This window comes from Zootoca vivipara, chromosome 1, assembly GCF_965207765.1.
Source record: "Zootoca vivipara chromosome 1, rZooViv2.hap1.1, whole genome shotgun sequence".
Lineage (NCBI taxonomy): Eukaryota > Metazoa > Chordata > Lepidosauria > Squamata > Lacertidae > Zootoca > Zootoca vivipara.
The window spans coordinates 100686307-100712842 of record NC_142582.1 but is presented as its reverse complement, the minus strand read 5'-3'; the positions used below and the strand labels follow the sequence as shown (position 1 = coordinate 100712842).

The 26536-nt window shown below is 41.4% G+C and overlaps 1 protein-coding gene across 6 annotated transcripts in view; it reads right to left on the bottom strand.

Annotated features, from left to right (window-relative positions):
- Positions 1–21913: 21913 nt before the first annotated feature.
- Positions 21914–26536, bottom strand: part of ARHGAP5 (Rho GTPase activating protein 5) — a 41436-nt gene continuing 36813 nt past the window's right edge. For all 6 annotated transcript variants that reach the window (XM_035109820.3, XM_035109792.3, XM_035109774.3 and 3 more), the window contains one exon: positions 21914–25986. In XM_035109820.3, the coding sequence (XP_034965711.1) occupies positions 25656–25986 (331 nt within the window). In that variant the 3' untranslated portion in view covers positions 21914–25655. The remainder of the gene's footprint in view (positions 25987–26536) is intronic.

The window sequence follows — 26536 nt, the reverse complement described above, 5'->3', positions numbered from 1 at the left end:
CATACATCACTACTGGGAAAACCATAGCTTTAACTATACGGACCTTTGTCGGCAAGGTTTTAGAAGGTATATTTATGTGATTAACCACATGCCCAATGGCTATCAGGAGGACAGCATGTGTGCCTTGCAAACCCAGTCCATTTGAACCTAAATGCAGCCTATAAAGTTTAGATTCCACAAGAAGATGAATTTACCATAGGCATGCCACAAGGAATTATAAACTTTCCCCCTCAGTTCTGGTGCACCCCTAGCAGTGACCAGTGAAGGAATGATCACTGGGAGGAGCATAGAGAGAAGAAACGCCATGGTGTTTCTGCAGTGGCACAATACGGCGCCCAGCTGCAATGAAACATGCCTGAAACAGACAGACCCCAACCAATGGAAGCATCCCTGTCAACATTTTATCTACAGTACATTGCCATCTTTGCAAGGAAATGAGGTAAAGGTTTCAAATGTCACTGTTTTTCCTTTGCTGTCATAAAAAACTCACTGTTTGCTCTCTCTCACAAATATTTAAGAACATCAAGAATGTGCTGGTCAGACTCAGAGACATCACATCCACACCATAAATTTAAAGCACATAGCTTTCCCCAAGGAGGAGTTTTTAAGGGTTCTGGGAATTGTAACTGTAGGGTAAACTACAGTTCCCAAGATCCTTTGAGGGAATTCATGTGCCTTAATTGTAAAGACTGGGGTGTCCTTAAGCTATTCGGTTTTATTCACATATATACAACCTGAACATAGGATGGAGAGGCTCACAGCATTAGCAGCTTAAAGACCAACTAAGTTTTTATTTTGGTATGAGCTTTCGTGTGCATGCATACTTCTTCAGATTTTTTTTCTATTTTGCTTCGACTCAGACCAACACGGCTACCTACCTGTAACTAGCATTAGCAGCTTCATAGATCTTGCTTCCCCTTTAAGTTTCCAGACAATCCTCCAAAGTCCACCATAAGCTCAGAACAGAGCAAAACATGTCTCTGTGTATCTAGCTTTTCCGTTCATACCAACACAAAATCTCTGCCTATTGTTCTTCTGCCTAATATCACAAAGCCACCAGCCAGGTGAGAAGACGAAATGCATAACTCCTTTGCTGGAGAGCACAATCACTTAGCTCATTAATTGAGATGCTGAGATACACTTAAGTAGCCAGCTAAGACCATTGTATTATAAAGAAACTTTTTTTGATCACTTCAGCAACTTCCTTTACTAGTTTCTAACCCTTAGCAGATACAGGATCACAGGCCTGGAAGGGATCCAACAGTTCCATCCAAACTGACCCCCCCCCCCAAACTCATGACGCTGCAATGACCAACCAGATGCCTATGAGAAGCCCACTGCCTTTGATCCTGTAGGTTGTATATAGCCATCATAACCGGCAGAAGCCATGGATGGCCTTATATTTGATTAGAAATAGTTTCTGAACTGCAGGATTGCCATCTGGGGGTGAGGAAGAGGTCAACTAAATTCCAGAAGAAATTGTGGGCTAGTTATTTTGGTAGTACACATGAAATCTGCCTGACCTCATCTATTATCTCATTAGCTGTTGTGGTCTGAAATGCTAAATGGAATAGATAAATAAGAAAAATCTATTCAACAGAATTGCAATAATGCACTGGCTAAAAAAAGAGAAAGAAAAAAGTTAATTGCTTGTTAACTAACCTTATGGGACAGTATGCATTTGCTGACCTTTAGAAGAGTAGCTAAATATACCATACAAAAGAGGCTTGGACAACATCCTGTCAAGAAGAAGGATCTCTGAAATCCACTAATACCTTGAACTTTAGCCATCTGTTAATGAGATACAGACCTGATCTGTTTAGTTAACGAAGACAGCAAACTCAAACACTTCTAAAAATACAAACCAAGTATTGCAAATCGCTTTGATCAAATGCTTTCTAAGCATTACACTGCTCACTGCTACTGAGGCATGGTTTTCTTTGGCCAAGGAGGATACGGACATAAGAACTTAATTAGCAGGCACAGACTAAACAGCAGACATACTAGTCTACCTAAACTGAGATACACCCAAGAATCATAGAACTGGATAGAGCACCCAGAACTTTTGTTTGATGGGGGGAGGTCTATCCACTTGATGCTTCAGGCAAGGCAGGCCTTTGATGTGAAATCCTGAAATGTATTGGAGAATACATTGCGGCAGTGGTTTTCAACCAGTGTGCTGTGGCACCCTGGGGTGCCTTGAATGATGGTCAGGGGTGCCGTGGGCAACACTAGCTGCTGTCTGCCTTTCCTTTCCTCCTGCCTCTGATGCCCTCACACTTCTCTGCCTCCCGAAGTCTTGCACAGCTGTTTATTGTAGCAGCCCTGGCTATAAGCTCCACAGGCAAATGGTGCCTCTGGGAGGAACCTCTCTTGGGGTGGTGGTGGAGCAGCAGCAGGAGAGGAGGAGGCTGGGGAGACACTCCACAAGAGGCGGGTGTTCAAAAAAGAGAGAGGCTGCCAGCTCTTCAGACCAGAGGTGACATAACTGGGCTCCTGAATCCCACAGGGGTGCCACAGAAAGAATGTGCTTGGTCAAGCGAGCCATAGACTCAAAAAGATTGAAAACCTCTGTATTGGGGGCTTGAGAAATCTTGCATTCTGTAGGGTTGAAGGCATCTCTGCTGAGCACCAAATTTGGGGCAAATTGGCAGAAAGCTTAGCTTCTCCTCTGAAGCTTTGTGCAAACCAAAACTCAGTCCTCACTTCAAGAACCATCTCAGAAATCTGGGGAAACACCCTTGTTCCTTCACCACTGGCACTTAATGCCACAAAAATGTAATTATATTAATCCAACTTATTTCCCTCTCTCCTGATGAACTTGGTGAGGCAAGTGGAATGAAATTCTGCAAAACCCATTATCAATGAGGCCAGTGTCACATATGCAAGAGTGTGGCCTGACCACAAAACTGGTAAGGGCCAGTTTAGGAGGAGGCCTAATGAAAAACAACTCCAGGTAAGGAGCAAGGAGGGCTTTGTATGCACAGCCAAAAAGTAGGTTGAGTAAGTGTTTTTAAGGACTGTGGTTGGATGAAGAGATTGTGATGTGCTGGGGTGGCTGCCTAGAGGATGAAGCAGGTATATTTCCTATATAGGGTGTATATTAATGGATATGCTCTCACAGACCCTTTTGGACTCTTTCCAGTAAGGCGTTGCTGAATAAAAATCTGACTAATTGGGAATTTGGTGTGAGCCTCCATACTGAACCCTAAAGGGGAATTTTCTCTCACATGTGAAAAGCCCTCCTATTTGTTCTACTACAGCACAGAGCAACTTATTTGATTATAGAGCCAGTGTGGTGTAGTGGTTAAGAGCGGTAGACTCGTAATCTGGGGAACCGAGTTCTCCACTCCTTCACATGCAGCTGCTGGGTGACCTTGGGCTAGTCACACTTCTCTGAAGTCTCTCAGCCCCACTCACCTCACAGAGTGTTTGTTGTAGGGGAGAAAGGGAAAGGAGAATGTTAGCCGCTTTGAGACTCCTTAGGGTAGTGATAAAGCAGGATATCAAATCTAAACTCTTCTTTTTCTTATGCTGTCACGGTAGTTAACTAATAAACCAAATCCATTAACTTGACATAGGAACTGGTGTGATACAAGATCCCAAGAATTGGAAGGGACCCAGGGTACCATCCAGAATGACCTCTCAAAAAACTCATAAATAAACATTAAATAAATGAATGAACAGGTGCAGGAAATGGGCAGCCAAAGCACTGGAAAAGCCTCCAGGTAATTTCGCCACTTTGGCATATAGAAAAACCAAAGTTATTTCCACAATGAGATCGGCCACTACAAAAATGTGCCAAAACATATACATTTTGTACTGTAACAACATGATGTCAAATTGACCAGAAACACCAGCCAAATGCTGGTTCGAAGTACATTATTTCCTTATTATGAGTGTTCTATGCATATTGCAGGGAGGGGAACACGAAACTGGATTAAATCAACGCACTTTTCCAGGCTTCCAGCTCCTTTCAGAAATTACGGTAGGGATGTTTGGATTCCTACAAAAGAAATTGTAATTTTCTTTCTCAGGCAGATAGAAAAGGGAAATCCATTACATATTCTCAGTTTGCCATTTGGTTCGTCGCCAGCAAGCCTGTGAAAAAGCCCTGTCTATTGGCACACAAATTAAACCTTCCATAGCTTTCAAGCCCTTTAAAAATGAAAGGCAAAAAGAGACAAGCCCTTAGCAGAGGGAGGATTAAGCAAACAGAAAATCAGTGTCTGAAATAGCGCCCCAGTCATGATTTGGGTGGGGTAGTTTGTGGAGTAAAGTCTTTGATAGTGACATTTGTTGTTGTTGTTTTAAAAACTACTGGCACATGCTTAGCAGCAGGGTTTCCAAAGAAAACACACCCACACAAATATCTTCTTGCTGCAGGAAAACAGAATGAAAGGAATCCATGCAAACATAAGGGAGAAAGATGACATACAAAAGTTTAAATAATGATGCCTATTCAGCTTGGCCCCTTCATGGATCAATGCCTTGTCGTGGCGAAGGGGCTTGAATAACTCAGAGAAGCTATGAGCTATGCCATGCAGGGCCACCCAAGATGGACAGGTCATAGTGGAGAGTTTTGACTAAACGTGATCCACCTGGAGAAGGAACTGGCAAGCCACTCCAGTATCCCTGCCAAGAAAACTCCATGGACAAAGACAACAGGCATATAAAAGTTATGACGCTGGAAGATGAGCCCCTCAGGTCGGAAGGCGTCCAACATGCTACTGAGGAAGAGCGGAGGACAAGTACAAGTAGATTCATAGCTGATGAAGCGGCTGGGCCAAAGCCGAAAGGACGCTCAGTTGCGGATATGCCTGGAAGCGAAAGGAAAGTCCGATGCTGTAAAGAAAAATATTGCATAGGAACCTGGAATGTAAGAACCATGAATAGAGGTAAGCTGGATGTGGTCAAAAATGAGATGACAAGAATAAATATCGACATCCTGGGCATCAGTGAAATAAAATGGAAGGGAATGGGTGAATTCAGTTCGGGTGACTATCATATCTACTACTGTGGGCAAGAATCCTGTAGAAGAAATGGAGTGGCCCTCATAGTCAACAAAAGAGTGGCAAAAGCTGTAATGGGATGCAATCTCAAAAATGACAGAATGATCTCGATACGAATCCAAGGCAGACCTTTTAACATCACAGTAATCCAAGTTTATGCACCAACTACCGGTGCTGAAGAAAGTGAAATTGACCAATTCTATGAAGACCTACAACACCTTCTAGAAATGACACCAAAGAAGGATGTTCTTCTCATTACAGGGGATTGGAATGCTAAAGTAGGGAATCAAGAGATAAAAGGAACAACTGGCAAGTTTGGCCTTGGAGTTCAAAATGAAGCAGGGCAAAGGCTAATAGAGTTCTGTCAAGAGAACAAGCTGGTCATCACAAACACTCTCTTCCAACAACACAAGAGACGACTCTACACATGGATATCACCAAATGGGCAGCATCGAAATCAGATTGATTATATTCTCTGCAGCCAAAGATGGAGAAGCTCTATACAGTCAGCAAAAACAAGACCTGGAGCTGACTGTAACTCAGATCATCAGCTTCTTATAGCAAAATTCCAGCTTAAACTGAAGAAAGTAGGAAAAACCACTGGGCCAGTAAGATACAATCTGAATCAAATCCCTTATGAATACACAGTGGAAGTAAGGAACAGGTTTAAGGATTTAGATTTGGTGGACAGAGTGCCTGAAGAACTATGGATGGAGGCTCGTAACATTATACAGGAGGCAGCAACGAAAACCATCCCAAGGAAAAGGAAATGCAAGAAGGCAAAATGGCTGTCCAACGAGGCCTTACGAATAGCGGAGGAGAGGAGGCAAGCAAAATGCAAGGGAGATAGGGGAAGATATAGGAAACTGAATGCAGATTTCCAAAAAACAGCAAGGAGAGATAAGAGGGTCTTCTTAAATGAGCAATGCAAAGAAATAGAGGAAAACAATAGAATGGGGAAAACCAGAGATCTGTTCAAGAAAATTGGAGATATGAAAGGAACATTTCGTACAAAGATTACCATAATCAAGGACAAAAGTGGTAAGGACCTAACAGAAGCAGAAGACATCAAGAAGAGGTGGCAAGAATACACAGAGGAATTATACCAGAAAGATATGGAGGTCTTGTACACCCCAGGTAGTGTGGTTGCTGACCTTGAGCCAGACATCTTGGAGAGTGAAGTCAAATGGGCCTTAGAAAGCACTGCTAATAACAAAGCCAGTGGAAGTGATGATATTCCAGCTGAACTATTTAAAATTTTAAAAGATGATGCTGTTAAGGTGCTACACCCAATATGCCAGCAAGTTTGGAAAACTCAGCAATGGCCAGAGGATTGGAGAAGATCAGTCTACATCCCAATTCCAAAGAAGGGCAGTGCCAAAGAATGCTCCAACTACCGCACTATTGCGCTCATTTCACACGCTAGCAAGGTTATGCTTAAAATTCTACAAGGCAGGCTTAGGCAGTATGTGGACCGAGAACTCCCAGAAGTGCAAGCTGGATTTCGAAAGGGCAGAGGAACCAGAGACCAAATAGCAAACATGCGCTGGATTATGGAGAAAGCTAGAGAGTTCCAGAAAAACGTCTACTTCTGCTTCATTGACTATGCAAAAGCCTTTGACTGTGTCGACCACAGCAAACTATGGCAAGTTCTTAAAGAAATGGGAGTGCCTGATCACCTCATCTGTCTCCTGAGAAATCTCTATGTGGGACAAGAAGCTACAGTTAGAACTGGATATGGAACAACTGATTGGTTCAAAATTGGGAAAGGAGTACGACAAGGTTGTATATTGTCTCCCTGCTTATTTAACTTATATGCAGAATTCATCATGCGAAAGGCTGGACTAGATGAATCCCAAGCAGGAATTAAGATTGCCGGAAGAAATATCAACAACCTCAGATATGCAGATGACACAACCTTGATGGCAGAAAGTGAGGAGGAATTAAAGAACCTTTTAATGAGGGTGAAAGAGGAGAGCACAAAATATGGTCTGAAGCTCAACATCAAAAAAACCAAGATCATGGCCACCGGTCCCATCACCTCCTGGCAAATAGAAGGGGAAGAAATGGAGGCAGTGAGAGATTTTACTTTCTTGGGCTCCTTAATCACTGCAGATGGTGACAGCAGTCACGAAATTAAAAGACGCCTGCTTCTTGGGAGAAAAGCAATGACAAACCTAGACAGCATCTTAAAAAGCAGAGACATCACCTTGCCGACAAAGGTCCGTATAGTTAAAGCTATGGTTTTCCCAGTAGTGATGTATGGAAGTGAGAGCTGGACCATAAAGAAGGCTGATCGCCGAAGAATTGATGCTTTTGAATTATGGTGCTGGAGGAGACTCTTGAGAGTCCCATGGACTGCTAGAAGATCAAACCTATCAATTCTTAAGGAAATCAGCCCTGAGTGCTCCCTGGAAGGACAGATCGTGAAGCTGAGGCTCCAATACTTTGGCCACCTCATGAGAAGAGAAGAATCCTTGGAAAAGACTCTGATGTTGGGAAAGATTGAGGGCACTAGGAGAAGGGGACGACAGAGGACGAGATGGTTGGACAGTGTTCTCGAAGCTACGAACATGAGTTTGACCAAACTACGGGAGGCAGTGCAAGACAGGAGTGCCTGGCGTGCTCTGGTCCATGGGGTCACGAAGAGTCGGACACGACTAAACGACTAAACAACAACAACAATTCAGCTTGGACCGTAACTGTTCTCTGTTAACTGAAGCAAAAGCTACTTTTAAGTCTATGAACAGCGGGGTTTTCCTAATACTGTTTAACATAGAAACCAGGAGATGGATGTAGAGAAGGACTCCCTTTTTACAACATGGCTAAACTGGCTTTCTCCACTCTTCGCCACGCTATAGAGTCCCTGCACACACACCCAAACCTGCTCCTGTTAAAATGAAACTGGTTTTGGAGCATGAGTGTAGCCAGGGGGGTGCAGCTGCCCCCCCCCAATCAAGGAAATACTGTATTTTTCCATGTATAAGACGCCCCCTATTTTGGGGGACTCAAATTTAAGAAAATAGGGGGAGAGTTGTTAAGCTTTTGGGGGGAGGATTGCCCAGTTGTTGAGTTTTTTGGGGGGGAATTGCCCGGGGTTGTTGAGCTTTAGGGGTTAATGCCAAAAATCAGACTGACAACCGGTCGTGTATCCAAAGCACACAGCTGCCGGCAATCGCACTCCCAATTGACACAGCAGCAGCCAATCCAAAGCAGCCCTTGCAGAAGCCACCAATCACCCACCAAATAACTGCTGACAAGCTCCTACTCGCGGCTGCAACCAATCACCAGTTCCTCCCATGTATAAGACGACCCCCGGTACAATAATAATAATAAAAAACCCTCGTCTTATACACGGAAAAGTACGGTAAATAAAAACACTTAACTAACAGACCAACTGCATTGCAGATAACTTGGTTCCGCCCTCCTAACATAAAGTCTGACCCCCTAAAATAAATCCTGACTACACCTATGTTTCGGAGCATGCTTACTTAAAGGTACAACAGAACATTTTCCTGGGAGTAAGTCCTATTGGACAAAATAAAAAAAATTCCTTCAGTAGCACCTTAAAGACCAACTAAGTTTTTATTTTGGTATGAGCTTTCGTGTGCATGCACACTTCTTCAGATACACTGAAACAGAAGCAGTCAGACCCTTATGTATATTCAGAGGGTGGGGGGTGGGGGTGATGGGAATGGGTGATGAGCTGATAGGAGTGGTAAACCTGTTGATGACTGTTAACAACTGTTAATGACTGCAATTGGTCTTGCCGGGGGGGGGGGGGGAGCAAGTGCTGAGGTGCTAAGGAAGGCTTGATCATGTATAATGAGATAAGAATCCTATGTCTTTGTTCATTCCAGGTGGCTCCATGGTTTTAAGCTTGCTAATGAGTTGCAATTCAGCAACTTCTCTTTCCAGTCTGTTTCTGAAATTTTTCTGTAATAAAACAGCTGCTTTGAGATCTTGTATAACTAGTCCTATTGGGCAGTAAGACAAACCTCTGATAGGATTGCACTGCACCTCATGCTTTTGCATATGCTGTTTATGAACAGAGGACACATTCTCAGTTAGCTCGAAGATCATTTTAAGTTATTCTTAGTGCTCCAAACGTAAACTTTAAAAAATTTCGAAAAATGTTTCCAGAGTGGTTTGATAGTCAATCTCTCTGACCAGGGAGCTCTGGGAATTGTAGTTTGTAAGTGGAACAGGTGACTCCCAACAACTATAGTTCCCATAATTCTTTAGGGGAAGTTATGACTGTTTAAAGTGGTGTGATATTGCTTTAAATACATAGTGCAGATGGGGCCTAAGACACCACTGACTTTAAACAATAATTTTGTTTGCACGAAAGTGACTCTCTGTCTTCACTGGACTTGATTTGCCATTGAGATGTTCTGGTATCTGCAGGATAAGGACTAATACTTCCAAATCTCCTAGAAATGCTAAATAGCATAATTTATTGAACAATCTGAAAGTCAATGAGAAAACATATGAAAAAGCCCAGCAGGCCTTTCATGTATAGACACACTGTCTGTGATAGTTATGATATAAATGGAAACGAAAGCCAGAATAGATTTAAGTCACTGTTTTTCATCAGCAATCGAATCCTCTTAAACACCTGATTTTAGTTACTTTTCCAATAAAAGTTACACTTCTGTTAGTTGATAAAACTGGCCAGCCCTAATGTTATTGCTGACTAGCTTTTTGGCTTTCACAAATTTATTTTAAAATGATTCTCTGCTGTTATTAAGGATTCCATCACGTTATGGGATTTTGCTACTTTAAGTAAGATTACTATGGGTTCAACAAAGCAGGCAGAATCTGAATAGATTTGAACAAAAATGGGCTGGGTTTAAGGATTTTTAGCACAACCTTTTCTCCTCTGGAACTCTCCACAACCCCCAAAATTTGCTCCAGAAGGTCCCCCAACATTTCAGAGCTTTGGGGGCAGCTACGGGGGGAAGGAAGAAAGAGGAAGCTCTGTTCCCAATTGCTGCTGCTGTGCGGGGTGGGGTGTGTGTGACAAAATGTCGGGTGGCACTCACCGCGGGGCCTGCAGTGCACCTACGCCACGCACCTCTCCTGGCTCCACACTGGCCAAATGGTGTACCCACTGCCCCCCCCAACTGTAGGGCAGCTGAGTTGGAGGAGGCAGGCAGATGCCAGAGGCCTTGCGGTGCACCCCGTCCCTACGTGCGGCTCGGCCCGCCCTCACCCCGCCCCTATAGGCAGCTCACCCCGCTTCTGGGCTCACTGCCCCAGACGTCCGAGCGGCTTCGTCCACCACTGCTGCTGTGGGTGCTGGAAGGAAGACCTGTTCCCTGTTGAAAGGCCCAATTCCATCTGGGCTAGAGGGCAGGGCCCACACTCACCCTGAACAGCTAAAAGGCTCCTGGGAGGCCACCGGGATGTTGCTGGAACAACTCTTGGGTTGGGGCAACTGGCTAAAATGTTTTACAGTGCTTTAAATGGTCATAATTTTGGTTCCTCTGGTTTTGTTTTTGTTGGTTTGGGCTTGGCAAAATGTTTAGTTGGGGTTGGCGATTATCTTAAGTTGGGCATAACTGTAAACTGGTTGTTGTTGTTGTTGGTTTCTATTGATTTAGTGGTTTGGTTGTTACACACACACAGAGACACACACACACACACACACACACACACATGACCAGATGTCCATTGCACAAGGGGGCTGCCACAACTGGATATCACCCAATCTCTTGGCTTTTATCTACTCAACAAATGCATTGTTACGCATTTGTGGATTGCCTTAGAAATGCTCAAATCTCGAGACATCCATATTGGTATCACACACCCACACCCACAAAAAAATTAAGATAAAATGAACTTCATCAGGGTTGGCATATTTCAAAAAGTGAAAATCCAGACACAAAAGCTTGGGGGGGGTTGTTGTTGTTGTTTGCAAAATCTTGGAATAAATCGAAGTTTTTGAAGCTATTTTTAAGGGAAATCGCCAAAAACAACCCTAATTTTAGTTAGTTCTATCTGCTCAATTTATAACTTAACCTTTATGTGGCTTGGCTGCAATACACAGTCCATTTTCTACCCAAAGAACCATGAATACTCTTCACACATTTGCTCGAAGGCAACTATTAAAGACCATCTGTTCAAGGCAACCTCAAAGCAGCAGTTTCTGGAACAGTGGTTGACCATAACAGTAAGAAGTGCTAACAGGGTAGAAAGTTCAAATCGCATTGCAAATGCTTTTAATTTTATCTAATTTGCATTTTATTGGTTGGTACGCCCTAGAGCCGCTGAATCCTAGTCATTTTCCAAGCAGTGCAGGTTATCTGTGGCCTAGCTGTCAGCTTAAGTTTTCACATCAGAATAATAATACAGTACAGTACTTAAAACTTGGCATCAAGGGCTGATATAGCTAGGCACTTGTCAATGCTCCGCATCCCAATGGAGGTGGTGGGTCACTGACAAGAGCCTCCTGGACCTGCTCCTCTTCTTCACAATTGCAGCCTGCTTGCTTGCCTGTCGCTTGCATTGGCCCCGAGTGAATGAACAAATGAACACCAGTGGTGGTAAGGTGGGGTGCTACTACCTGTTTGTTCATAGAGCGTATCTGAGAAACAAGCAGGAAGTACAATCATGAGATAGTGGAGCAGGAGCAGCTACCAACAATGGCATGGAAGGAAGAGAATCTGTGGTATAACCAGCCTCTTATAACAAACATTGCTTAAGTCTAAATGCACGAAAGGGTTAAGACCATAGAGTATGTTCTCCTGCCAGTCTTAGCTCTCCTGTCAGTCACTCCTCCTCACCATGTGAACTCCTACGAGTAAAGAATTTTGAGTTGGTTTTTCCAAGCTCAGGCTGTGTGGCTTACAAACCATGTTTGTGTTTCTATACAAATAATTTAGAAACTTTCCCCACTTTGGAACATAAGTTTTACTCCCTGTGTTTTCTGACTGCTGGATGGAAAAGCACATGAACCTGACCTTTGAAGAGTTTGTAAGTAAACTGCTTTTAACTTATCAAACATGTGGTCTTTTCCTGTGCTAAGGGAAGAGGAGAACTTTGGAAGTAACTTAGAAAGGGATATTTTAAAGCTCTAGCAGCCTATATTTCCATGCTTTACTTAGCTGCACATCATGCAATTCTAAATCTCTACCGGGGTTCTCTCACCAAAGAGTACTTGCCCCAAACCTGGATCTTGACATCCAGGATTTTTCATTTTTATACCTACCGTAGTTTTCCTTTAACCAGAAGGGGAAAAAAACAACAGAATCCCTGAAGCCATTGAGTATGGCATGCTAAAGACTCCTTCAAATCCTGGTGTTGGGGCTGCCCACAAGTTAACTTCTAAGGCATGACCCCCCCCCCAATGTTGTTGGGACTCCAGCCCCCCTCAGCCCAGGCCAGTGGCCAAAGGTGAACATGTACCCACAGGGCACTTCCATTGTGTCTGTGGGATCTTGTTCCCCCACCCCAAAAATATAGGCTTGAAAGAAACCTTTTGTTGTAGGCAATAGGGAAAAATAACTCAGAGAGTCCTGGACTGCTGTAAAAACATGGGTAAGGCAATCAGAAACACCGACAAACAAAACAATATGTTTCTGCAATGGTTTGTATTTGTTTCATTTTCAGTCTCTGTAAAGCAGACGTCCAGTAATCTCCCCTTTGACATTGCTATCATGATCCTACTTATCCCCTCATTAGACTCAGTTACTCACCATCTGCTTGTGCTCGAAAAATCATGAAGCAGGCATAAACTCCATTCTAATGTGCAAAGCAAGGTGGCACCCGTAGCTATGCGCACGGGCCAAGAAGCTATCTGGCTGCAACCCTGATATCAATTGTGGTAGAGAAACGCACAGCTGGTGCCTCAAACTTGTTAAAAGAAGACAAATAACCCCTCCATGTTTTTACTGGAGCTTATTATAAAGGCAAGACACACAGAGCATATTTGCTCCGAAATGCAAAAAGAAGTCAGTAAAAGTGCCTGTTACAAACCCAATGGGCTAAGAATACGAGAGAAATATATTGGGCATGGTTATTGAATGGCACTCTCTTTTGTGTACTCTTTATGTGCATATTAAGAAAATTTAATTAAAAGTATACTCAGAAGAGTTGTGCTGAAACTTCTCAGAAGCTGCTTCTTTCAGAAAATTTGAGGGATTTTTTCCACCTGGCCTCCCTAGGGTAAATAATATTCTCTGACTTTATTATTTCTGTGCCACTGACCATTCCCAGAATGACACTGGCAGAGCAATCCAAACCCTCCTTATTGGGAGGGGCAAGTGGAAGTATCCCTTTGACCAGATCTCCCATTTCAGCTGCCCTCCCACCAGTTGCTACCATTTGAGTGGCAATGCCCATCAACTGGGGGAAGGAGCACAGGCCCCTCAAATATTTTATTGGGCGGTTGAAGACCCCCTCAGTCCCTAGATGTTGGCTCCTCTAGTTAGAACAGCGCTCTCAGCTGGTATCCAAGGGTCAGCAATGAGGGTAGTTGTAGTCTGGAGGTCATCAGGTTTGCTGGTGCTGGTGTAGAAGCACGGCTGAGAAATGGGCAGGCCTTTGCTCTCAAGTATTTTAACAGACAAGTGTCAAATATCAGGAATACTAATTATTCACACTTGAGAAACCAGTGTATTTTGACCGAGCTGTTCAATCTGAGAACAAGCAAGAATCAGTTTACAGTAACATTTTTGAAATACCACAGCTTCTGCCAGGAATCTAGGGCTGGCTTGGAAGCAGCCACAGCCAGTCTAGGACGGAGGAATCAGTGGTAATAATTCCCATGTGACATTTTAGGCAGGGGTGTGACTTGCTGAAACATTCTCCATTCTTGGGCTATTTAAACAGTAAAAGTGGTGTAAATGCATTTTTTTTGCATTCCTGACCTGAGCTTTTTAAGAGCTAACACTCTCCCTTTCTGTCAGAGAAAAGTGGGGTTATAGACTAAACACATACACCTTAATTGATGGATTGGACGACTAAAGAGTAATGGTGCTTGCCTCAAAACCTTCCATTAAGAGTTCGCTGAAGTTTAAAATCTTATCACAGTTTATAAATTTAACAGCATCACTAAAATACTTCTTGGGTCCAAAATGCTGCAGAATATATATCACAGATTCCTGACCCTTCAGCCAGAAAAGGGGGGGGAACCCTATCATAAGCACATTATTAAAAACTGAGATGTGATCTCACCATCCCCTACATTAAAAGACCCCATATGTAGGAGGTAATTCAGTGTGTGCTCTAGGAAATTTTTGAGGGATGAGTCCTGCCCAAAATTCCTTTGGCATCACTTCTCTGGACTGCCTGCATTTCAGAGGGTTAGACTGGAAGAAGGCAGAAAACCTCAGACTTGGTGGCTGAATCCATTCCTCCAGCTCTCTCTATCTGGCCCTGGCCACATTTCTCTCCCTGGCCATGTTCTTCATTGGCCCTGCTTCATATCCCATGTGCTTTTGCCCGGCTGGAATGTGAACTTCAATTCAGATAATGCAGGGCTGCCATATGTACGGGGATTGACGTCCAGGGAGAATTTCCAAAAGGTGGCGTTTTAGGGTAGCACAAGTGTTGCAGCTGCATGGGGCGCCATGCTGCAGGGAACACCACAACAATGCTGTAAATTGGAGTACAAAAGGCAAGAGTGCCAAATTTTAGCACTGCGCAGGGCGCCGCTGAAAGTTGAGAGCCAAAAGTCCACCACTGGACCCACCAACCACTGGCCTGTGGTACTTGAAAGTTTCCCCAAAACCCCAGTGGGCTAGACAATGTTCCCACTCCTCTGCTAGTTGTCTTCACCCCCTCCAACACTAATTCTATTAATTTATTTTTCAGCCACGCAGTTCCACAACCTACTGTGCGATGAAGTATAGACCCAGAACAATTTCACTCACCTCTGTTTGACTGCATTAATTAGGCCTTAACTGTGCATTTAGCGGAGGTTCACGGATAGGATTCCCCCCATCAGCTTCAGAAAATCCATTTTACCACAGCGAGCTTCTCAACCCTAACTGCAAGTGAGGTCTTGGGGAGATGGAGGAAATCATAGTTTTGAAATACTGAAGCACAAAGCAAATGTGCTGAAGCTAGAACTGTAGCCCTAACCATTTCCATAACATTTATTTTGATGGTCTGCTATACATTGCCCATATGCAGTACTGAAAGCCTTTGCTTAAAAATGGGAACATTTTCAAGAATTCAGCACCACCAGTGGTTTTGGGCCGTGTTGCATTACATTAATATCAGTCTTAGCTATGTAGAATCACATAAGGAATATATGAACTCCAAGAAATGCCCAACAAATGAAGTTCTGATTCAAGTATCTCCAGCATCTGGAGTCATTAATGTGTTACTGCAGTGTGTCTTGACATATTAAGCCTATATGTCATTTCTCATGCATTTTTGTTGGGACGAAATGTGGAAGAATGCAAATGTTTGCCTTGAACCCACCGTTTAATACCAGGGTATAATTGTCGCAATCCTGCACCAACTGTTCTTTAAAGGCCGTTTTGTGACAAGGACAGTTGGCTCATGTTCCCATTCCAGAGAAATTCAATGTAATATAAAATGCCAGCAATATTTTTGGTCCACCTAACCTTTATGCTCCTTACCACACTAAAATGGAAGCTAGAAATATCGCAAACCTAGCACTTCCCTTGAAATTCTAGTGATGCTACAGAAATGAAACTTTACTGAACAGGATACGTATTCACTATAAAGAACATATGCAAGAACTGAACATTTGGGAAGAAATGACATGAGTTTCCGTCCATTGAATATACGCCTGTCATGGACAGGACAAAGTCATAGTGGAAATAAAACTAGACTGGTAGGTAGTCTGTTCATTATTTCTTCTTTGTGGTAGGAGGCAGGGAGAAAAGTATTGGAGCAGCATGATGCCATTTCCAATAGCCACACCCACACACTGCAGGTGAATGGAAGCACCATACAGAAACAGGTCTACTATGGCTTGCGCCATTTCCAGACAGCTTCTATTTTGGGGTGGGATTCAGTCACATACTGGCCAATTCTGTTTGCACAATTCAAGCTGATTTGGAGCTCTCACGCAACAAGCCCGTTTCTCCCAAAAGATCAGGCTTTTTGCAAGAAGGAAAGTGATGGTAAAATGCAAAGTGAGATATCACTTGCTTTGACGCAACATAACCCTGCAAAGAAATTAGAGTGGATGCTGATTAAATAGCCAACATCACCTAATTACCCTACTGACAAATTGGGCTGGATGCTCAGTAAGCAGGTCATCTGAAATGTGGGATGTACTCAGAAGCCCATCGTATTTGAAGTCACAGAAATTCTCACAGGACCAGACTGGCTAGTAAATTTGGGCTAATGTGAGAGGATTTTCAACATGGCTCATCTTTCTCACTTGAGCAACGTGAATTTTTGAAACAAAAATACCCTAAAATATTAAAAACTTGTCATGACTGTTTTAAGACACTCTGGTTAAATGATTCTGAAAGATAAGCAGGTTCCAGTTAAAAATAACAGAACACTGTTAAGTCTCATACTATATTGTACCTAAGTATTAACCCCCCTATGGCACAGGGCTGGGTGAAAGAACAAAGCTTGCTAAAAAACCACCTCAGACTTGTCAGTAGTGAGATTTTAGCTCTATTAGCTGCTACACTGCACTACACCATCTGTCACTATTTAGAAAACAATATATATTCTGTGGTGATTTCTTCATCTGGTTGACTCATCACACTCAGAGTATTCAAAATTAAAATTGAAACTATCCAGAAAACCACAAAGGCAACAAACTTGCAACTCATGAAAAAGCAGCAATGCAACAAACTGAAAAAAGCAAACCAACTGCAAATGAATCAAAATCACAAAGCATCAAACAGCACTGACCCTAACCCTAATTCTAATCCTTACCCTAACACTAACCCAATCCTAAAATTAAACCTAACCCTAACCCTGAAATGGTCTCATTAGTAAAAAAACAACAACAACCTATGTTAAACTGCTGTTTTAGGGGTTGTTCTTAAAAGTCTATAACGGATTAATCCATTTTGCATTACTTTCTTTTTTTAATAATAATTTTTATTGGTTTTATATAATCAAAACAACACAAAATAAGCATAATAAACAACTTCCAGCCGTCTTCCCTCCCTCCCCCCCCAAGTCCACTTCTGCCAACAGTGGGTCTCGAGAGCGTTGAGAGCCGAAGGCGATCCATTTTCAGGCTGAGTTTGTCCTCCCCCCTCCCCCCCTGCCACCAGGAGACCCGGGGATAGGAGGAGTATTGAGGTTTGGATTTTCCCCAGCTTTCCTCCAACATAAACACGCAAACAAACAAACAATTAAAAATTTAGAAATCTAAATTCTTTGACATTGTAATTCTGACTTCCTCAGATCTCTTCTTCCTGGTTTTCTTAAATTCTTACTAAAATTATGGTGGATTACATACTCTTGCTTCAAAATCTTTTCCTAAATTATTAACATTATCCTCCTCCCTCTTTTTGCCGCCCCCAAGCCCCCCTCCTGCCACGAGAGTCACCCGTGGGGTGCGACTTTCCAAGGGAGATCCATTTTCGGTGATTGGGTTTCCTTCCACCCCCTCCCCCCTCCCAAAGCCCCCCTGCCACTGGAGGCCTCGGGACAACAGGCAGGAGGGTAGGTAGCTGTCTGCCCAGCCACCTATCTCAACATCAAAATAATTACAATTAAATCTCACATTTTCCATTCCCTAGCCCTTCCTCCCACTCCCTAAAGGAAATCAATTTTTATTCTTTTACACACTCTCCTTCCCCTCCCCCGGAATCCCTCCCCCACTTGAATCAGCATTTCCATTTTCACGCCAAGATTTCAGAAACCGTTATTCAACCATCCTAGCTAACTCTTAACTATTTTTCTCATCCCACACCAACTCTTTCCCATTTCAAAATCCAGGCCTCTGCCCACCCCTCCCTCTGCCTTTCACACCCCTCTAATTCACATTTTCCAGTTTTAATCTCTCCAGCCTCCCCCTTTCTTCTACGTTCATTTCTATTTCCAGTTGTTCATCCTTGTCATCTTCTTCTTCCTCTTCATCTCTTTGTTGTGCATCGTCCAGTTCATATTTTTCATAATCACTCCCGCCGTACATGTTATCCTCAATCTCTTGTTCCTGGATCTCAGTCTCAGGTTCATAAGTGTCTTCTATATCTTGATTGTGAGCCACAATGTCCAAGCATATTGAGCTAAGATGATGCACTCCTTTGTGGAGATCTATCAGTTTTTGCAAAGAGTTCAGCACAGCTTCCTGGAAGGCTTGGGAATAAGTTGTTGACATTTTTTCTCCTAACCACAAGCAGACAGGAGATTAGGAAACAAAGGACCCTGGAAAATCCCTTCCTCTTGAACGGTGGCCTCCATCTTGGCTGACCATTTTCATCAAGTTTAGCTTTTCATAAATCCACTTTGTTAAAACTTAAAGTTCTCACCATAAGATTTATATCTCTCACCAAATTTCAAAGAATTTTTTCCTTTGCTTTTTGACAGCTGTCACCACGCTTCTCGTTTCTCCCCTTAATCTCTTTGCTGAGCCTCGTAGGTTGCCGGCTCTGGGGGTCGAGAAGGGGTACACAAAGTCTTTCTTTTCCTTTAGGTTACAGAAACAGTCATTTTGTTACGACTTAGGATTATTTAATACACCTCTTGGTCTGCCATTAGGAAGAGATCGACTTCCGTTTTTTGAAATCTCTTCCTGCTTTCCAATCGATCTTTTAAAGTCCCGAATTAGATATTTTACTTACTTTAGTCCAATCGTTATTTATCTTTGGAAAAATCCGCCGCTTACCGGCAGAAGACTCGGAGCTTCGCTTCTGTGGAGGTGGCGATGTTTCCCAAAATGGCTCCCGCGACTCCACTCCACTGAGCTCTCGGAGACTCTACTGTGTCTCCGGGCAGCGGAGGAATCGCCAAAAATGGAGCTCTGCTGGGGCTAGCCCCCGGGACGCTCTTCCCGGGGTTCTTTTGGGGAATCCGCGCGCCCCGCGGATTCCCCCCCCCCGCGATGCCAGGGACCTCGGAGCTCGAGGTCCCTGCATCCTCTATACCGGCGCGATGAACCGGAAGTCCCATTTTGCATTACTTTCTATGGGAAAGCGCGCCTTGGTTTTGGAACACTTTGGTTTTAGAACGGACTTCCAGAACGGATTAAGTTTGAGAACCAAGGTACTACAGTACTGAGATTTATACCACACCCTTCAATCAATTCCCAGGGCATCTTACAAGGAATCAAAAATTACAATTAAATTTCACACACACACACACACAAAACCTAGCAGAATTTTAAAACAGCAGCATAAAAGCAAACAAAGGTAGACGCATGGAAGAATCAAGTCTTCTCTTGGTAAGTTAAGGCTAAAATGGCATTCCAAGCACCTAAGGGGACATGAGGGAATGAACATATGGGGTGGGACTTCCCCTGAAGACACTCAAAGCAGCATAGATGGTGTTCCCTACCTTATTCTCACAATAAACCTGTAAGGTAGTTGAGGCAGAGTACAACTAGTGATCCCCGTGGAGGATTTGAACCTTGGTCTCCATTGTCTGTCCAAGACTCTAAACTATTACAGTGGTACCTTGGGTTAAGAACTTAATTCGTTCCGGAGGTCCGTTCTTAACCTGAAACCATTCTTAACCTGAGGTACCACTTTAGCTAATGGGGCCGCCTGCTGCCGCTGTGCCGCCGCCACACAATTTCTGTTCTCATCCTGAAGCAAAGTTCTTAACCCAAGGTACCATTTCTGGGCTAGCGGAGTCTGTAACCTGAAGCGTCTGTAACCTGAGGTACCACTGTACTTATCTAAAGCATTACTTGCAAGTTCAATGTGTGTGAAGATTCAGATCAACAAAATCCTGAGTGCACTGACATTCTAGCCACTATCAACACTTTTTCATTAAGAAAAAGGGTTTGAGAATTATATCATATCCTAGTACAGTGGTACCTCTACTTACGCATAACTCTACTTACGAATGGAGCTCCGTCCGCCATCTTGGATGCGGTTTAGATAGGATTTTTTCTACTTACGAATTTTTTCTCCCAATGCATTCCTATGGGATTCGACTTACAATTTTTTTCTACTTAAATTTGTAAGTAGAGGTACCACTGTAGTTCAGCCAATGTCTATGAGTTTTTTAGATTGGAAAGTAGCAGCCAATCTTTTTTTCAGCAACGGCTGCTCGCACATTTGTGTGAACATCTGTACACATAAATGTTCTGTACACATCAGATGCAAGCATTGAGTGCACCCTCCTCCGATAGCATGTCATGTTCTTTAGTCTTTGGAACACCCAAGATGACCCAATGTAAGGTTGGACGGTAGGGAGTACTCAGTAATTGTTCCTATCCCTTTTTGTGCTTAAACAGAGGAAATATAGATAGTACTTTTGATGAAGTGGAATTCAGGGCGTACATTTCTTCAGTACTGTACATGCTGTAGTGAGCTTTCGCAACTTTATGAAGAATGGTTTTTTCATGTTTTTATGAGACCAGATAGGGGTTCCAACGAATAGCTCTTAACTATCAACAAGAAAACTACCATGAGGTAATTTAGTCCACATGCATTTTCCAGTTGCTTGGGTCTGCACCCACTGTTGGCAACTACCAGGAAGTTGCAGACAAACCTGAGTGCCCTGGGTCCAACCAAAGCAATAATTCATTCCTTCTGTCCATTCAGATGAGTGAACTTTTGATATTACATAATATGAGTGAGGGTACCAAACACGAAAGTAATAACCCAGCGAAAGTCATAACTAGGAAACTTGAGACTGATTTTCCTACTCAAAAAGACAAAGAGGGTAGGTCAGATTTGAAGGGACAGCCCTCCCCATTCCAGCCAATGTCAATTTGCAGCTTTCCAATTCCGGAGAAGGAAAAGCTGCCAAAGACAAGTGCATTTCTGCCATGAAAATTTGGGGGAAATAGCATGAGTTAGGCTAACACAGAATGCCAGAGAAAAATAAATAAATAGTGGCTAAACATGCAGAACCTCATAAGCCCATGAGCTCTAACTACAAATGTTAAAAAATGACATTTTTGCTTTATGTATCTATCAATGAAGCCACTACTTGCTTTGTGTATAAAAATTTCAATTATAAAAGTGAAATTATCTTCAAAGGTCTGCTGATTTTTGTATCACGGTTATTTCACGAATTAAAATTAAATGAGTGGAAATAATTTCTTTTTGGTGGACGCCTCACATATTGCAGCCTTAACAGAAAACAAATCTTCAGCAATGTGAAGTTTCAGTAGAAGTGTAAGAAACACAATCTAAAGTTTACATGAACAGAAATCCTATCCTAGTTAACAAGAATGGCAAATTTAAGGGATTTGTGTCATGTTTTTTCAACAAGTTATCAGGGTTGCATATACCCAAATAAATCATATTTAGCCTGTAACCTATTGGGTTGGATCCAGACTTACATGGAGCAAAAACAGGTGTTTCTGTGGGTCAAATGCAATTTTCTGGCTCTTCTGCAGGGACCTTGTATCTGCTAAAAGCATGCTATGGAGGGTTGGGGAACACTCAATAAAGTATGCGAGAGGGTGCTGGTAGCAGCTATAAGGAAGTGATTTCACAAATAGCAGCCCCTTTCCTCCAGTGGCAGGAAGATCCACTAGATCTCAAATGCTTTTATTTGTGGAACGGCAAGTCTGGATACACCCACTGTGTTCTCCTCTTCATTAACGTACGTATAATATACTGTAAATCTTGCTCATCTATATTAAAAAGTAGATATTCCTTTCTCCCCAAATTGTCATACTACATTTAAATAAAGTAGCCTAAAACTGTATTGGAAATGCTTTACAATTTGTTAAAAGTGAATTTCAAAAATACCCATTGCAGAATTTCACCATTGTTTGCCCTTCAGAAGTTGAATATGGAACTAAACATTATACACAGTAGGCATCTTAATGTTTTATTCATTGCATTCTGCATACAGATAAGCTTCACCGATATTTAATTCACTGTAGCATTCTGTAGGTGATGTGACAAGATTACATGAATTATAAAGAACTTTAAAAGTATATATATAGTCAGCTGATATAGCATCACAGTTACTGTAAAAAAAAATCACCATGGAAGCTAAGGCCTAATTTTTAAAGTTCTCCAATTAGTTCATTTCTTTACCATTTTAAAGAGAGATTAGAAACTAAACTCCAGTACAGTACCTCAAAAATAAACAAGTCAATGGTAGTTTCTAGCAACCAGTATTCAAGTAATGCAGAAAACATACAATGAGAAAAATTGTTGCTCTTCATTAAAGTTGTATACTTATTTACACTATGTTAAAATCCTTAAAGTTGAGTGTAATGTAAAAATAATCTGAAAACATCATTTAATATAAAATACCACTTATAATGTATTGTGTGAGACTAAACATACTCATAAAATGTTCAAATATGCATTAGACACACAACAGCATGAAGCTAAGCACAGCTATTTAGAAATAAGTCCCACCAACTTCAATGGGCCTTACTCCCTAGTAACTAAGCTCAGGATCATAGACTAAGGCTATAATCCATGTCACTGATTCTCAATGGAATTTGCTCAAGCACAACTGTGCCAAGGACTGTAGCCTAAACTGTTTATTTCAGAAACACACAGAAAATAACAAAGGTCAGTATGAAGCATGAGGAAATCAAACTGACAACTGTTGAGCACTGTTCACATTACTGTAACTGACCAAATTCACAATATCAACAAATTTTCTAGGACCTGAAACATGGGGGCACAGGGGGCGAAGAGTAAGCTATAAAGGATTGCTTCACTAGCCAAAATGAGCAAGCCAAACTGCGGGATGAGTAATCATTCTGTGTAGGTCAGCTGTTTATAACATCTATGACATGCATAGAATTCTCACAGAGTATGAGGGGCACTTGGCCTCCAAAGACCATGTGTGTCTGATTTGCCTCCTGTTTTCACTTAACAACCAAATGTTTTAAGCGGGTATGTGTGTATGAAAAGCTGCTAAAGCAAAAACGACAGGCAAAAGAAAAGTGGGTTGCTGAAAGCCTTCTGAGTGGCATCCTTAGCACTTTAATTTCAATGTAAAGATCACAGAAGGAAGAGCAAGTAGGTGACACGTGCAAGTATTTTCTGAAGTGTTAACAAAGCTTGCAACCTAAGGGCACCATTGAGTTTTACGTAGCAGCAGGGAGTGCTAAAGTTGCCTTCAGATTATGGGATATGCAGATACAGACATACTTGTGCATTGTTGTGTGCCCTGTGCATTGCTGTAAGGCTACCTTCTCCACCCCAATGCCCTGCAGGTATTTTGGACTACAGCTCCCACCATCCCTCATCGTGCTGGATGGGGCTAGTGGAAACTGGAACCCAAAACATCCTGGCAGGCACAAGGTTGCGAAAGGCTGCTTTGATGTGACAGCCATGACGGTGGATCATATTCTAGGCCAACTAAAGAGCAGCATTCTAACTGGTTATAGGATAAGCAGAAGTTCCTAACAAAAATAGGTTGTTTCAAATAGTTGTCTATAACGACTTGAAAACAAGTTCTGCAAACCTATCTGATAGGTAATAAAATAGTATAAGAACACGGTGAACTAAATTACACTAGCTTACAAAAAATGGAATTCTAAGTGGAAAAACAAATCTCAACTCTCATTCTGTTAGACAAATTCTTTAAATGGATATGAATGAAAAATGTAAGCCTACTTGAAATAGAAATAAGCTTTCTCTGTACAGTTTGATGCTTTTGTTTAAACCATCTATAGTAGAAAAATAAATTCTTTAGCAACCTAGAAACAGTTTATAAAACTCTTGAAGTTTAATTATTTTTTCTTAACATGCCTATGTTAAACTGATAGCTATAAATAAAAGCTATTTAGACAACAGATGTAATGTAAAACAAGTTAATGCTACTATGTTTATAGGACAAAATTTTATTCTTGTATTTATATCCTGTGTGCTTTGAATTTGAATAGAGGGTTTTTGTGGTGGTTGTTTAAAAAAGATAGTTGCAAGAATATAACACAAATATCAAGATAATTTATAATATACAAATACTTAACAGCAGCCTGTTTAAGGAGTCTTAGCTAGAATGATAAGCCAAGTCAAAATTGGAAGTACAATACCTAGGACATAACAATTGAAAAAGGCAATTTTTATTTTTGAGAAATGGAGCAAAACTCTTAAGAAACTTAATTCTTAAAATGAAAATGCAGACCAATTCTTAAGAAGCTTGAAATTCAAAACTGTTCTACTTGCTATATTAGATAGCAAACTGAATGAAAATTACAATAGTGTCTATAAGGTTTTCCCATCTACTCAAGATATCTCAGCAGCTGAAGAAATCAAGGGTTGTTGATTTTTTGAGCAAGAAAGAAACTCAAAAAAATATTTTTAGGATCTGCAATAATTTGTTGCATGACAAGTAGCCTTCTATCACATTTACTGAACACCAAAGATTAACCAAGGATGTTTAAATTAAGCAGCATTCTTTTACAGCAAAACTTGTACCAATGTAAAAGAAAAATAATTTTAAAATGGTGCAAAAACAGTAATTTTGAATTTTAGTACAACAGATCACAGAAAGAAAACCACATGAATACAAGTATCATTTTATGTACATATTAAGATGCTTCAGTACCCAAAGTATTTATTGCTATATATTAGCAATGCTTTTTATACCTTTAAAGGGCCACAGAAAAATATATATAGTGTATATGTTAAATTTAAGTCCTAAATCGTTTGGTTTAGCAAGTTTACACTACAACAAAATTTTCATTTATGTATGAAAAGTTATATAGCCTTATATGAAAATGGCAAACTATTTTCTATATACTAGATGAATTCCCAGTGGGAAAAATTAAAATTTCTAAAATATATTAGATTAAGTTTACAAGACCATCAATGATCTTTGAAACATGCAGCTGTTTACAGAATTAACAGTATTACAAAATAAGGGAAAAGTAGGTAATAGCAACATTTTTGCACAATGGTTAAACTCACTTTTACAATAAGCATGTCCTTGGTATTGTGCTGTAAGAAAAAATAATTTTATCAACCCCTCAAACAAAAATGTTCACAGGTTTCAGAAATGGAAGGTACAAGAATGTGGTATTTATAACAGTACAGCTTATGTTCTTTCTGAAACAAATTGTACTGTAGCATAAGTAGTTTGGAATTTACAAATAAGATACAACTCTATTTTAGCTGTCCACAGCAAAGGGTTAAATGGGAATGAAACTGCCAGGGAAAAAGGACATTAAATAACAAAAACAGCCCTAAAGCAGGCTGTAAGCATTGAATGTTCCATAAATGATTTATTTAATCATTACATTTCTATAGAAAAGTTTTATTCACAATATATTGTGACAAACCGTCACAGGAATGATAGTGATTGCAATAAATGTTCATGCAACAGCAGCTTTGCACTTTAGTTATTTCTGGTTTTGTTTTTTTAAATTAAACCGCTCCAGTCATGCTAATCAGATAATTTTGACCTGCAGTGTTTAAGAAACAAGGAGTATAGTATGACTACAACAGAAAGGTCTGAGTTGAATCCAGATGTTGTCATAAGTACTATCGTTGCTTTTGTATCTTGAAACATGCATGTCTAGTTTTCCTTTTCTATCCAGTGCCAAGCTGCCTACAATCATCTTCTTTTTGATATCAGTTGTTATATTTAAATAATCCCAAGAGGATCTGCTTGCAACTGTGGTTGTATCAACTGAGGTTGTAGAGGTGGCGGTAACTGTAGTGGTATGATAGGATCCACCATCTGCACTGGGTTGGAAGGTGGAGGCTGGTGTGCCAAAGTGTCAGAGGTTTCTAAAATTTCTCCACTATAGAAGAAAAACTGGCACTGTTGAATGAATGTCTCTATTACGGATTGAAGGATCTTGGTGGTTGATAGAAACTCTCTGTTTTCAAAATCAGGTCTCATTAATGTTGGCCAGAAACAGATAGATAAGTTATCTGCCGTCATAAGATTGGTTCTGCTTTGTTGACTAACCCTACAACAAGAATAAAAATGTTGAAAGCATTAATCACTCATAAATCAAAGTTAAGAAGATAAAAATAAGTGCATTTAAAAATATTCCACACAATTGCCTTAAAACATCCAGCAGCAGCAGCAACTTTTAGATATAGGATCTGGTTAAACATTACATCCAGAATGCAGGATGAAAGAGAACTAGTCTTGGACTTGTGTCTACCCACACCCATTCTCCCCAAGTGCACATTACTACCACATACAGTTTTACACAAGAACTCCATGGATCTGCTTTGTATCTGCTTTGTATCTATTAACATCTACCCAGAAAGAATGGGCTGGTGTTAATAAAACATGGAAATGTTTTTACCATGCATGCAAGTTTACACATCTAAACCCATAGCTCACAAATAGAAGTACACATCCACATACATCCATACAGAACACTAGTCACTAACAATGTGTTACAGGAGTACTGCAGACAAGGCTTTCTTGTGGCGTTATCAGTTTTCAAACCAATGTCGCATGTGGACATGGGTGTCATTGACGTAGACACAATCACAGAACAGCAG